Genomic DNA, 11999 nt, shown 5'->3' on the forward strand with positions numbered 1-11999 from the left:
CACCCGGGCAGCAGCACCGCAGAACCGCCCCCCCCTTCTGCTGGCGTCACCGGGCCCCTCTGACATCAGCACGACGTAAGCAGGGCTCCCCCCCTCCGGCCTTGCCCTCCCCCTCGCTGCGGACTCACAGCTCCCCCCCCCCATTCGGAGGGCCCAGGCGTCCGGGGCTCCTAGCCCTCCCCCCCCAAGGGACCGCACTGCCAGGCCCCACGGGGTGGGGGGGGGGTCCGGCCAGGCCAGGCCCCGGGGGGGGGGGGCGCGGGGGGGCCCTCCGCGATGAGGCCGGTCCGCACTCACCACACACTGCATCAGGGCCGGGAGGCGAGTCCCATGGGGGCCCGGCGAGTCACGGCTGCGTCCGGGCCGGCCGCGGGCTGCGGGCGGGAGCAGGCGTTGGGGACCCCGGGACCCCGCACGGGCCCTCGCCCCCGCGGCCCGGGCGGGGGGTGCAAGGACACGGCACCAGCGCGTGGGAGCAAAGCAAAGCGGGGACACACGTGCCGCCATGCGTGTGCCGGGCAGCGCCTGGCAGGGGTGCGACGGGGGTGCCGTGGAAGCGTGCGCGTGCACATCGGGGACACGCGTGCGCTGCAAGGTGGTGCCTGCACCATCCCCAAGAGAGGGGCGTGCAGGACGCGTGTGCCCAGCCGTGTACATGCAATCACGTGTGTGCACGCATGTGGACATGCCACCTGTGTGCCTGACGTGGGCAGGTGTGTGAACATGCTATGTGTATGGGCGCTTACATGCAACGTGTGTCTATGCTATGGTTTGTGCATGCATGTGCATGCCGTGTGTCAGCACATCTGTGTTTGCACGCAGTGTGTGCACATGTCATACTGTGTCTGCGTGTGTGTGTGTGGGTGTGTGTGTGTGCAGGCATGCAATACTCTGCATGCAACGTGTATGCATGTATTGCGCCCTGAGTGTGCCCGCTCTGTGCACACCATGTTCGTGCGTGCTCTGTGTGTGCATGCACACCATGTGCACACATGTGACGCTATGTGTGTGTGCTGCGAATGCGCATGTGATGCTGGTGCATGCTGCGCACACGTGTGATGCTGTGTGTACATGCCATGTATACCTGCCATGTGCACACACGTGTGCAAGCCCTGCACGCAGGCTGTGTCTATATGTCATGTGCACGCATGTGTATGCTGCGTGCACACATGATGCTGCGCATGCATGCCGCAAGCATGTGCGATGCTGTGTGCATGCTCTGCGCACACACGTGCGAGGTTGCATGACATGCCGTGTGCACCCACTGTGTGCACAAGTGCGTGCAAGCCCTGCGTGCATGCTGCGTGTGCACGTGCTGTGTGTGCACGTGTGATGCTGTGTGTCTATGCCATGAGCACACGTGTGAGGCAGCATGTGCATGCCGTGCACACCCACCACGTGTACGTGTGCAAGCCCTGCGTGCATGCTACGTGTGCATGTGTGCCGTGTGCATGCCGTGAGCACATGCGTGATGCTGCGCGTGCATGCCATGAGCACACGTGTGCCACTGCACGTGCATGCCGTGGGCACACGTGTGCCGCTGTGTGTGCATGCTGTGGGCACGTGTGCTGCTGCATGTGCATGCCATGAGCACATGTGTGCTGCTGCGTGTGCATGCCATGAGCACACGTGTGATGCTGCGCGTGCATGCCATGAGCACACGTGTGATGCTGCGTGTGCATGCCATGAGCACACGTGTGACGCTGCGCGTGCATGCCAAGAGCACACGGGTGATGCTGTGTGTGCATGCCGTGGGCACACGCGTGCTGCTGTGTGTGCATGCCGTGGGCACACGTGTGCCGCTCCGTATGCATGCCGTGGGCACACGCGTGATGCTGTGCGTGCATGCCATAAGCACACGCGTGACGCTGCGTGTGCATGCCGTGGGCACACGCGTGCTGCTGTGTGTGCATGCCATAAGCACACGCGTGACGCTGCGTGTGCATGCCGTGGGCACACGCGTGCCGCCGCGCGTGCATGCCGCCCGCACCCGCCGTGCGCACCCGCGTGCGCGAGCCCTGCGTGCATGCCGCGTGCCCACGCGTGTGCGTGTGCAGGCCGTGTGCATGCCGCGCGTACCTGCCGTGCGCGGCGGTGCAGCAGCCGCGGCCCGCGCCCCGCGTCCCTGCCCGGCGCCCGGCGCCCCCCGCCCGGCCGCTCCCCGCGCCGCCCCGCCTCGCCCCGCGCCCCCCCGCGCCGCCGGGCCGCCGCGCTCTGGAAGCGCCTAGAAGGAGCGCGGGGCCCCGCCGCGCCGACCCCGCCGCGGCCGCCCCGAGCCCCGCAGCCCGGCGCCGCGGCCCGGCAGAGACCTCTGGGCGCGGGCGCCGCTCGCCTCGCGCGCCGGGATGCTCCGCCGCGGCCGGGCCCCCCCCGCCCCCCCGCCGCCGCCGCAGCGGCCCCGCCGTTGCTACGCGACCGCCTCCGGGAGCAGCGGCCGGCGCCGGCGCAGGTCCGGGGGGGCCCCGCCGCGGGGGCCGGGCCGGGCCGGGGGCGGTGCGGGGCGGGCTGGGGGCTGCGGGGGGGCTCAGCTATGGGGGGAGCGGGGCGGGGGGCAGCTGGGGGGCTGGGATACGGGGCGCGGCGATGCGGGCTCGGCTGGGATACGGGGGGGTCGGGGGGGCTCAGCGATGCGGGGCTCGGCTGGGAGGGGCTGGGCTATGGGGGGCTCATGTATAAGGGCCTGCGACGTGGGGAGGCACGGGGGTGGGCTATGGGGGTGGGCTATGGGGGTCTGGGCTACAGGGGGGCTTAAGGAGGCTGAGCGATGCAGGGCTTCGCTATAGGGGGTCTTGGATATGGGGAGCTGGGCTGGGCGGCTCAGGGGGCTGAGCAATGTGGGGCTCAGCTATGGGGAGACCTGGGCTATGGGGGGCTGGGCTGTGGGCCCTGGGCTTTAGGGGGGGCAGCTAAAAGGGGCCAGGCTATGGGGAGGCATAGGGGTCTTGGCTATAGGGGGGCTCAAGGGGCTGAGTAATGTGGGGCTCAGCTATAGGGGGTCTGTGCTATGGGGGGCTGGAGGGGCTTAGCAATGCGGGGCTCAGCTATGGGGGGGTCTGGGATAGGGGGAGGCACAGGAGCAGGGGCCGTGGGGGTCTGGGTTATAGAGGGGCTCAGCAGGCTAAGCAGTGTGGGGCTCAGTTATGGGGTGCCTGGGCTGTGGGGGGGGTCTGGACTGTGGGGATCTGATGTAGGGGGGACCAGGCTATGGGGGATGTGGGGGGCTGAGCAACGCAGGGCTTGACTATAGAGAGGCTGGGCTATGGGGGGGGGCCGAGCACTGCAGGGCTGGGCTATGGGGCAATATGGGGCCGAGCAATGGGGGGTCAGCAATGGGGTCTGGGCTGTGGGGGGCACAGGAAGGCTGAGCTGTGGGGCTGAGCAGTGGGGCCGAGCAGTGGGGCCATGGGGGGATCAGCAACGGGGAGAGGCGGGATGGGGGCACAGAGGGGGGCTGAGTCACGGGGGGCAGCGATGGGGGGCTGAGATGGGGGGCATGGGGAGGCCTGGGGTGGGGAATGTGGGGGGCTGAGCTGGGGGAGGCTGAGCTATGGGGGGATGGAGATGGGGGGCAGAGGGGTGAGTCATGGGGGGCAAGAGGGAGCGGGGAGGCAGGTGCCCCCCATGCTGCGCTGTCACAGCGGGCTCCGGCGGGGAGCCGTGGGGCAGATCCGGTGCTGGTCCCAGCGGCTCCAGCACGGTGGGGGCCATCGCCACTCGGCCCCCCTTGATTTTACAGGTACCAACAGCCGGGCCCCGGCTGCCACCGACACCGGAGCCGGAAGCAGAGCCCGGAGCCGCCGACCCGCCGGAGCCGCCGCCCCCGCGCTGGGAAGAGGTGTCCGGCTGCCGGCGCCCACCGGCCTTGCGGGGGCCCAGGCGTCCGGCTCCCGGGCCCTCCTCTCAAGGACGTGGCCCGCTGCCGCGTTATCCGGGATTACATAACGGCAGCGCCGGCAGGGAGGGGCCGGATCCGGCTCTGGCTCGGCTCCGTCCACCTCCGCGCCCGTAGGTGCAGGCAGGGGCCGGGGGCAGCTCCCGGGACGGGAGCTCAGACCCAGGGACGCGGCCCCCGGGTGCGGGCAGTGCACAGCGCGGCCGGGCGCGGGGACCCCGGCCACGTGCAGGGGAGCGATGGGCGTCGGGCCAGGCCCCACCGGCCCGTTCCCGCGACGCGCGCGCGAGCACCCGGCAGCCGGCTCCAGGCCTCGCACCGGCGCGTCGCGCTGCCCCACGTGCAGGCGAGGTCCGGAAACGCCGAGCGGGACCCGGCTGGCCGCACGCGGCTGGGTCCCGCTCTCCTCCCTGCGCCGGGGAGGCGGCGACGGATCCCAAACACCCGCCAGGGGAAGGGGGGGCACGAGCCGAGGCTCTGCACCGTCGCAGCGGGTGGGGGCTGCTGCAAGGGGGGATCTCGCACACCCCAGCGCTGCGCGTGAACAGGCAGCAGGGCGCATGCAGCAACCGGGGCGGTGCCGGCACCTGCAGCGCTACCGGACGAACGCTGCCCCTCCGCCCCTGCCCACCTTGGGGGCCGAACGCACCCGGGACCCTCCCTGCTGCTGCCCCACGCGCTGCTGAAACCGGCCGCCAAGAAACACGCGGGGAGGCAGATAGGAAACGGGATGTATACACGAGGAACCCTGAAATTCCCGCGGGCAGCGGTGCCCGGGCCCCAGAGGGACCAGCTTATTGCTAAGTGTGCTTTGGCATAGGGGGGGGCAGAGCCCCTTTGCCCCCCCAGGGCCCTGCAGAGCCCGGAGGGCAGGGGCCTGGACCGGGACGCGGCAGTGATGAGGCCCAGTAACCCCGGAGCGAGGGCTCTGCCCGTTAACAGCTCTCCGCCCCGGAGAAGGGGGAAGAACCGCAGTCCTTGCCTGTCCCCGAGTCCCCAAGTCTGCAGATGGGGAGCACCAAGCCCCGGCAAGGGGGGTGGAGGGCAGGGGACCCTCGCGTCACCCCCCTCCTGCAGCAAGGCCGGCGCGGCCACCAGAGGCGGGAGCCGGGTCCTCCCCTCCTCAGAAGGACGTCTCGTTGAGCCGGGACTTGGGGGTCGCCAGCGGGACGATGGGGAGGCCGTCGCCGGCGGCGGGAGGACTGGCGGGGGGCGGCCCAGGCAGGGCGGGGGGCAGAGTCCTGGCGGCAGGCGTGGGGCTGGCGCCGGGGGGCCGGCGCGGGGGGGCCCCGGGAGGACGCAGAACCTTGCCTTTGCCCCCGGGCCGGGCGGCCTCGAGCTCCCCGGCGTGGCTGAACCTCCTGCTCTCCAGCTGGCCCAGCTCGCTGGAGCGGGCGAGCTCCTGGCATCTCTCCACGAAGCTGCCCCCGCCCCGGGGCCCGGGGAGGCTGCGGGGGTCCCCGTCGGGGCCTGCCGCCCCCGCTGACCGCCGGCAGCAGGGCTCTGGGGCGGAGGGGGGGCCGTCGCCGCAGGGCAGGGAGCTCTGGCTGGCTGAGAGCGCTGGGAACACGGCGAGGGTCTCGCGAAGCTTGGGCGGAGGCAGACTCACGTGGGAAGGGCCCGGCAGCACCCCCCGGCCCAGCTTCTCCCGGGTCCCTTCGCTCCCCTGCGACTGGAGGCTGCAGAGAAGAGAGAGGGAAGCGTGAGAGGGGCACGACGGGTCTCAGACGGTTACGAAGGTGCTGGTGGAAGTGCTGTGCCCCAAAGCAGGGGCAGGACAGGGCCAACCTTGGTGGATCCCAGGGCCGGGAGCAATCGCGGGGCCGGGAGCAGGCGGCTCTTCCCGCCCTGAAAGCCCACCCGCCGCAGGGCCCAGGCTGGTCCGTACCTGGTGATGGAGGCCCGGGGGGTGCTGGAGTGGGCGAAGGAGCCAGCAGGGCTTAGGTCTGGGGTCCGGGTCAAGGCCAGATCGCACTGTTCCAGCTGCTGCAGCAGCTCCTCTTCCGTCAGGCCCCCGGCTTCTGAAAACAGAGCAAGGCACAGTGAGGACACGGCAGGAGGGCAACAGGGGATGGGGTGTGGGGGGGATCCTGGCTGTCCCAGGTACCTGGCGGCTTTCCCAACATCTCCATGGCGGTGGTGAGATCCCACATTTGGATGCTGCCGTTGGCGTGGCCCGTGAAGAGGTAGCGGCGGGGGCGGGAGCCGATGCGGCTCGAGCCTTCGCACTCGTGCACCATGAAGGCCGTGATGGCCGTGCCGTCCACGGAGCGCACCTCGCAGATCCTGCGGGCACAGCTCGGCTCAGCCCGCGCCGCGGCCAGGCGCCAGGAGAGGAGCAGCATCCGGCAATAGTGAAAGCCCGGGCACCCGGGTCCTCCCCCAGGTCTCGGAGGGGTGGAAAGGGGGCAGGTCTGGGCCCGCTTCTCTCTCCAGACTGATGCTCAGGGGAGAAGCCAGCACGGGCTGTAGCGACCTTAGGGGACCCCGAGGCAACTGCCCCTCTGGCCCTGCTCTCCTCACCTCTTGCCTGTGGACGAAAGCCGCACGAAGACCTGGCAAGCATCTGGCACCACTTTCTGGATGAAAACCTGCTGGTCGTCGCGCTCTCCAAAGGGCCCTGCCAGCACAGCTCCCGTCAGCACCCACCCCACGAGCCCAGGGCAGCCGGGTGCAGCAGCCGGGCGCTGCCCCCACCCAGCTGGGGAGTAGGTCCCTTGCGGAGGGGTCGGGGCAGGGACTGGGACCGGGACCGGGACCCCTACCAATGTCGGTGCCAGCGCTGCAGCCCGCGTGGCCGTCGATATCCTCCAGGGAGAGGATTTTGAAGGAGGCCAGCGGGGTAGAGCCGGGCTGCGTGGAGATCATCCCGCGGAACCGGGTCACCGTCCAGGTACGCACGTGGTTGTTATCGGCACAGACTGGAAGGAGGCAGGAGGGGAAAAAGGGGTCAGCAGAGGGGCTGCTCTCTGCTTCATTCTGTCCCCTCACTCGTGACCCACAGCTCCCTGCTGGCTCCCCACGAGCTTCCCATCTCCAAGTTCTCCCAGCACCTACCAGAGATGAGGTGCTTCTCCGATAGCATAATCTTGGTGACGGGGCTCCGGTGCACTGTGAAGGTCTGGAAGAGCTGGGGGCCAGAGCCCACAGTCTCGGGGTGCTGCACAATGACCCGCACAACCCCTGAGCTGGTGCCATAGGCAATCTCGATCCAGTTCCCGCTGTCACCTGCGGAAACAAAGGATGGGGGCTACACTGGCAGCACACAGAGCGGGGACAAGGAGCTCCCTGGGCAGGGCTAGGTGCGATGGGGAACCCTTACTGCTCTTGGGCGTGAGGTAGACGCTGAGGGCCGTCACAGCATCTTCGGAGGGGTCACGGTACAGCTCTGTAACCAGCAGGTCATTGTCCTTCATGCGCAGTGGAAACTTTTGCACGTCTGGGAAAAGAAGGGACTTTGTCACTCTGTGCCGTCTCAGCCAGTCCTTCCTGACGCAGGCGGTTGGGAGCTGGGGCCAGGCAGAGCTCGAGCTGTGCCCGCAGGCCCTCTCTGGCACTCACCCACGTAGTAGATGGAGCCGTTGTTACAACCAAGGAGCAGGAAGGTGCCGGCTGCATCGTAGCTGTTGATGGGGACGACATCCTGAATCTGCAGGAGGGCAGAGAGCAGGGAGCCGAGACATAGCACAGCGCTGGCTCGGACCCTCCCGCGGGGCCTCCCGCGCTCACCTGCCAGTGCTTGGTGACGGCGTTCCAGACGCCGATCTTGCCCGTGTGGCTGGTGGCAATGAGCTGGTTCCCCACAAAGAAGAGGGCCTCCACGGGGACTCCCAGAACGAAGACACCTGGGGGGGAGAAGAGCCGTGAGGTGGCTGGTGGAGGGACAAGGGGACCAGGGAGATGAATCTCGCATCCCAGCTCTCAACTGAGCCTTTAAGGGACAGTAAGCACCTAAATCTGCAGGCTTAGCGGAACGAGAATGAGTCCTGGTTGAGGTGAGGTCTATGAAGGCTGAGAGAACCGAATGGGGCTGTCCAGCAGCCCCTGTGTCGCTCACCGATCTCGCTGCCGTTGCCATCGGCCTGCAGTGCCCAGAGGATGATCTCACTACAGGATGCCACTGCCACCATCTTGTCGTGGTCGCCCAAGGACCCGCCAAGCACCTTGGCGTTCAGGGCCACGCGCTCGATCACCCAGTCCAGCCGCGGGCTGGAGAACACTTGCTGCCAGCCCGACGTTTCCTTCATCCTGGAGCAAGGGGGAAAGCAGGGCTGATGGCTGAACCAGCACCGCGCTGGGGGGACACAGGACCAGGGACAGGCAGGGAGATAAAGGGGGTGAAGAACTTTGGTCCCACGTTTACCTGTAGCAGACGAGGAACTGGGCGTAAGCCACGGCGATCCAGTTGTGGTGCCCACAGACGATCCGGACCATGCCTGGGTCGCTAGCCATGCCTGGTGCAGAGAGATGGACAGGGCATGAGCGCGTGCTGCGGAGCCAGAGAGAACTAGGCATTCTGGCTCCCAGCGCCCTTCCCCGGCGCCCGTCCGTACCTGCGGCCACGGCTCGGTCTTCCAGCAGGCGCCCGAGCAGCCCGGCGTTGCCCAGGTTGGGCGGCATCGTGTTGCTGCGGCGTACAGGGGCTCGGTCGACCGTGCTCTGCAGGCGAGCGGCAATCTGCGGCCCTGCAACGCTGTGGCGGTTGCGCCGCTTGGCCGGGAACACTGCAGGCGGTCACAGGGCGATGCTGAGGCCTCTGGCGATCCCCTTCCCCAGGAAACCCACCGAGAGGGGCCAGCCACCCCCGCCGCTTCCTTGGGGGCTCTCAGCCCCCTCTCCCCACCACGGGGACGTGCTATCCCCCCCTCCACGCGCGGCTCAGCCCTACCTGGGGGCGGCAGGTACCCGTTGAAGAGGACGCTCCCGCAGGACGACCGGTCCAACTCCTCCCGCAGCTGCAGGCGTCGAACTGGGGGCAGGGTAGAGGCAGAGCCGTGAGCTCCTGCCGCCCCAGCCCTCCTCCCCCCCCAGAGCCCCCCACCGCAGGGAGCTGCCCCGGCCCGGACACCCGCCACGCATCAGCGGAGAACCCCACCAAGAGCTCTCACCCAGCGACGTGATGCCGTAAAACTCGGCCTCGTGCAGCAGCAGCGAGATGCTGACGCCCCGGGGGTCGAGCTCCTTGGTCCGCAGGAAGTTGAGAATTGGGGCGAAGACAGTGGGGTCCCGGTCGATGAAGATCTGGGAGGAAGAGAGCAGGTTGCCAAGGGGAAACTCCTGCTGTAACCCGGCAGGCCCCCCCAGGGCACGCCGATCTCCAGGAGCTGGGTGCCGCTGGGCTCCCCCAGCACCCCGCTACATCCCGCCGCGGATTTGACCTGCCAACAGCAGGCAAACGGAGAACTCACCGCTCCCGTCTCATCCTTGAGGGTGGAGATGCGCCCGCTCAGGAGGCTGCGGGTTGAACAGGGGGGACAGGGGGTTTGTGCAGAGCTCAGCCACTCCCCCGCTGAGCTCGGGGCCCCGCGGTGCCCAGTACTGCACGAAAGCTGGGAGAGGCTCACTCGCACCGGGCACCGCACGGCCCCGCAGAGGGACAGTCCCTGCTGCAGTGGCCGCTCTCGTCGGGCACAGAGGGAGGGTTCATCACCTCTCTGCAGCTTGGGCTTCCCTCAACCACCCCCCGGCCCAGAAAACAGCAGTGTGTGCATGTGCTGGCAGGCTCAGCAGACCTCTCGGAGCCTCTAACAGCACCTGCGGGGGACTGGAGACATGCCAGAAAACATATCCTGTCCTTGTGTCTGAGTCTTGGCCCCAGCCCAGGTAGGAGGCTACTCTCCGCTCGCCCCGGGGCGGCTTTACCCAAGCAAAACCCAAAGGCGATGCATCAGACCAGCCACAAGCACTCTGGAAAGCTCAGTCCCTGGAGGAAGAAGGAGCAGGACCTGACTAATCACAGCCATTTACGGCAGCCCCCAGCAGCAGGGGAGCAGGGGGAGCTGGGGGGGAAGCCCCGAGACAGCAGCAGTCACAAACACTTGCTCCGAGCAGGTAACGTTCTTCCGCTTGTGCCATTTGAGCCAGGAGGGTTTGTCTCCCGGCAGCCAGGAACCAACTGAACCCATTTATTGGGATCAGTCCCCACCAGGAGCGATCGGCTAGCACGTGCCAAGCACTGGGACATGAACACGCACGCCCGTGTCCAGGCCATGTTGTGGGGACAATGTGTGACGGGAAAAGCCAAGACTCCTTTGTGCCCTTCTCCTAACGCTAACCCATGGCCGTCCTCAGGCACCTCCATTCCCCCACCACTGGGGCCAGTGCGGGAATATTAACTAGCAAGATGGGGCTAAATATCACCAAAAGAAGCGTCCGGGGAGTTTCTAGCTCCCCTAAAACACTCTGCAGAGGAGATTTCCAAGCCACTGCCCCAGTCCATGCCATGTAGCCGGGCTGTGCGAGCCCAGGCCCTGGGACCACCCTGAGGCTAACGAGCCGGTGCCCTGCGGGGTGTCCGAGCTGACGGGGAGCGGGGGGTCCAGCTGCATCACCTGGAGAAGAACGAGTCCGAGATCCAGGTCAGCGTCTGCCGGGACGTGCTGAACCTGTGGGCAAGGGCGCAGGTCAGAGCGAGCCCAGAAGCTTGGGGGGGGGGGTCCAGAAAGACCCCCGGGGGGGCACTGGAAAGGCTAGAGGGGTCTGGGGAGACCTAAGGAGGCCTGAACGTGTCCTGGGCAGTGGGGGAGACCCAAAGAAGCTGGGATAAGCCAAGGGTGGCCAGGGGGAACTGGAGAGACCCAGGGAGACCTGGACTAGGCCAGGGACACCTAGGGAGACACAGGAGGGACCTGAGGGGGCTGGGGAGACCCAGTAGGGTCCTGCGGGGGGTCAGGGGAGACACGGATCAGGGCAGGGGAGACCTGAGGGGCGACCCAGGAGACCCAGGGAACTCGGGCTGCGCCATGGAAGGCCCCGCACAGGTCTGAGGAGAGCCGGGAAGGCCCTGGGGGCTTGGGGCAGTCTGCGGAGACCCAGGAGTGGTCTGGGAGGGCCTGAGGGGGGTCCAGGCTATCCCGAAGTGGTCTGGGGAGGACTGGGGGGGCCCTGGGGGAATCGGGGGGGCGGCAGGCTTCCCCACGGAGATCGGGGAGGAGGTCTGGGGGGGTCTGGGGGGGTTCTGGGAAGCCCTGGGAGACCCGGCGGGGGCCTGCCGTCTCCCGGAGAGCGGTTGGGGGGCTTAGGAGACCCGGGCGGGGGGTGCGGGAGACCAGAGGGGTCTGGGGAGCCCTGGGAGACCCGGGGAAGGGGTGTCATGGAGGCCTAGGAGGGCCCGGGGGGTCGGAGGGGGGGGAGCATTGGGGAGGGGACCCGGGGGGGGGTCCGGGCTGTCCCGCAGGGGGGCCTGGGGGGGGCCGTGAGAGCCGGGGGGGCCGGAGAGGCCTGGGGGAACCGGGGAAGGGACAAGGGAGGATGCGGGGGGGGAGGCCGGGGGCAGGGGAGGACCGGGAGGGCCCCGGCGCCGCGCGCACGCGCCTCTTGCCGCCCACGTTGAGCTGCACGACCTCCCCGCCGGGCCGCGCCGCCCCGCCCGGCGCCGCCATGGCCGCCCGCCGCCCCACGGCGCCGCTTCCGCCCGCTTCCGCGCCGCGCCACCGCCCCGCCCCGCCATTGGCTCGCCCGAACCGCCCGCCCGCTCCTCCGCGCCGCGACTGGCCTCGCCCCGCCGCGGGACCGCCCCTTCCCCCCGTCCCTCCTCGTCCCCAGCCGCTATTGGCCACGTGGAGCGGGAAGCCCGCCCCCTCCTCATTGCTGCGCGGGCATTGGCTAATCGCGGCCGAGCACGCCCTCTTGTGAGCGTCCTTTGGCGCGCTCACCTCCCTGTTGGGAGGGGCCCGCCTCCCACCCCGTGTCCATCAGGGCCACACCTACACGACCATTGGCTGAACGCCATGCCAGTCAGAGGGGGAGGCTGGGCTTTTCCTTTCCCAACTCTGCCCCTTCTTAAAGGGGCAAGGACATTTGGGGGGGGGAACAGTGCTGGTGGGGTACGAGTCCGGGGGGGGTCCAGGGGTGCACCACGCGCCCCCCATCCCTCAGAGCTACCCAG

At 68.7% G+C, this 11999-nt stretch overlaps 1 protein-coding gene across 1 annotated transcript; it reads right to left on the reverse strand.

Annotated features, from left to right (window-relative positions):
* Positions 1-4606: 4606 nt before the first annotated feature.
* SHKBP1 (SH3KBP1 binding protein 1) lies at positions 4607-11570 on the reverse strand. The gene is made up of 17 exons (XM_064503131.1): positions 11426-11570; positions 10444-10497; positions 9301-9346; positions 9001-9133; positions 8781-8861; positions 8446-8616; positions 8256-8346; positions 7950-8140; positions 7622-7737; positions 7454-7541; positions 7215-7331; positions 6950-7120; positions 6658-6813; positions 6416-6512; positions 6000-6178; positions 5781-5913; positions 4607-5571 (listed from the first exon to the last, which is right to left on the reverse strand). The coding sequence occupies exons 1-17, from the start codon at positions 11491-11493 to the stop codon at positions 5016-5018; spliced, it is 2448 nt and encodes an 815-aa protein (XP_064359201.1). The 5' UTR covers positions 11494-11570; the 3' UTR covers positions 4607-5015.
* Between the last annotated feature and the right edge of the window lie 429 nt (positions 11571-11999).

Source organism: Dromaius novaehollandiae, chromosome 34 (genome assembly GCF_036370855.1).
Source record: "Dromaius novaehollandiae isolate bDroNov1 chromosome 34, bDroNov1.hap1, whole genome shotgun sequence".
NCBI lineage: Eukaryota > Metazoa > Chordata > Aves > Casuariiformes > Dromaiidae > Dromaius > Dromaius novaehollandiae.

Excerpts from the sequence above, each read along its gene's own strand:
- SHKBP1 (XM_064503131.1), bottom strand. The coding sequence starts at position 11,493 with ATGGCGGCGCCGGGCGGGGCGGCGCGGCCCGGCGGGGAGGTCGTGCAG. Across the intron at positions 7,738-7,949 it reads TGGCAACGGCAGCGAGATCG|GTGTCTTCGTTCTGGGAGTC; the intron begins GTGAGCGACACA and ends TCTCCCCCCCAG. Across the intron at positions 7,121-7,214 it reads CTACCTCACGCCCAAGAGCA|GTGACAGCGGGAACTGGATC; the intron begins GTAAGGGTTCCC and ends TTGTTTCCGCAG.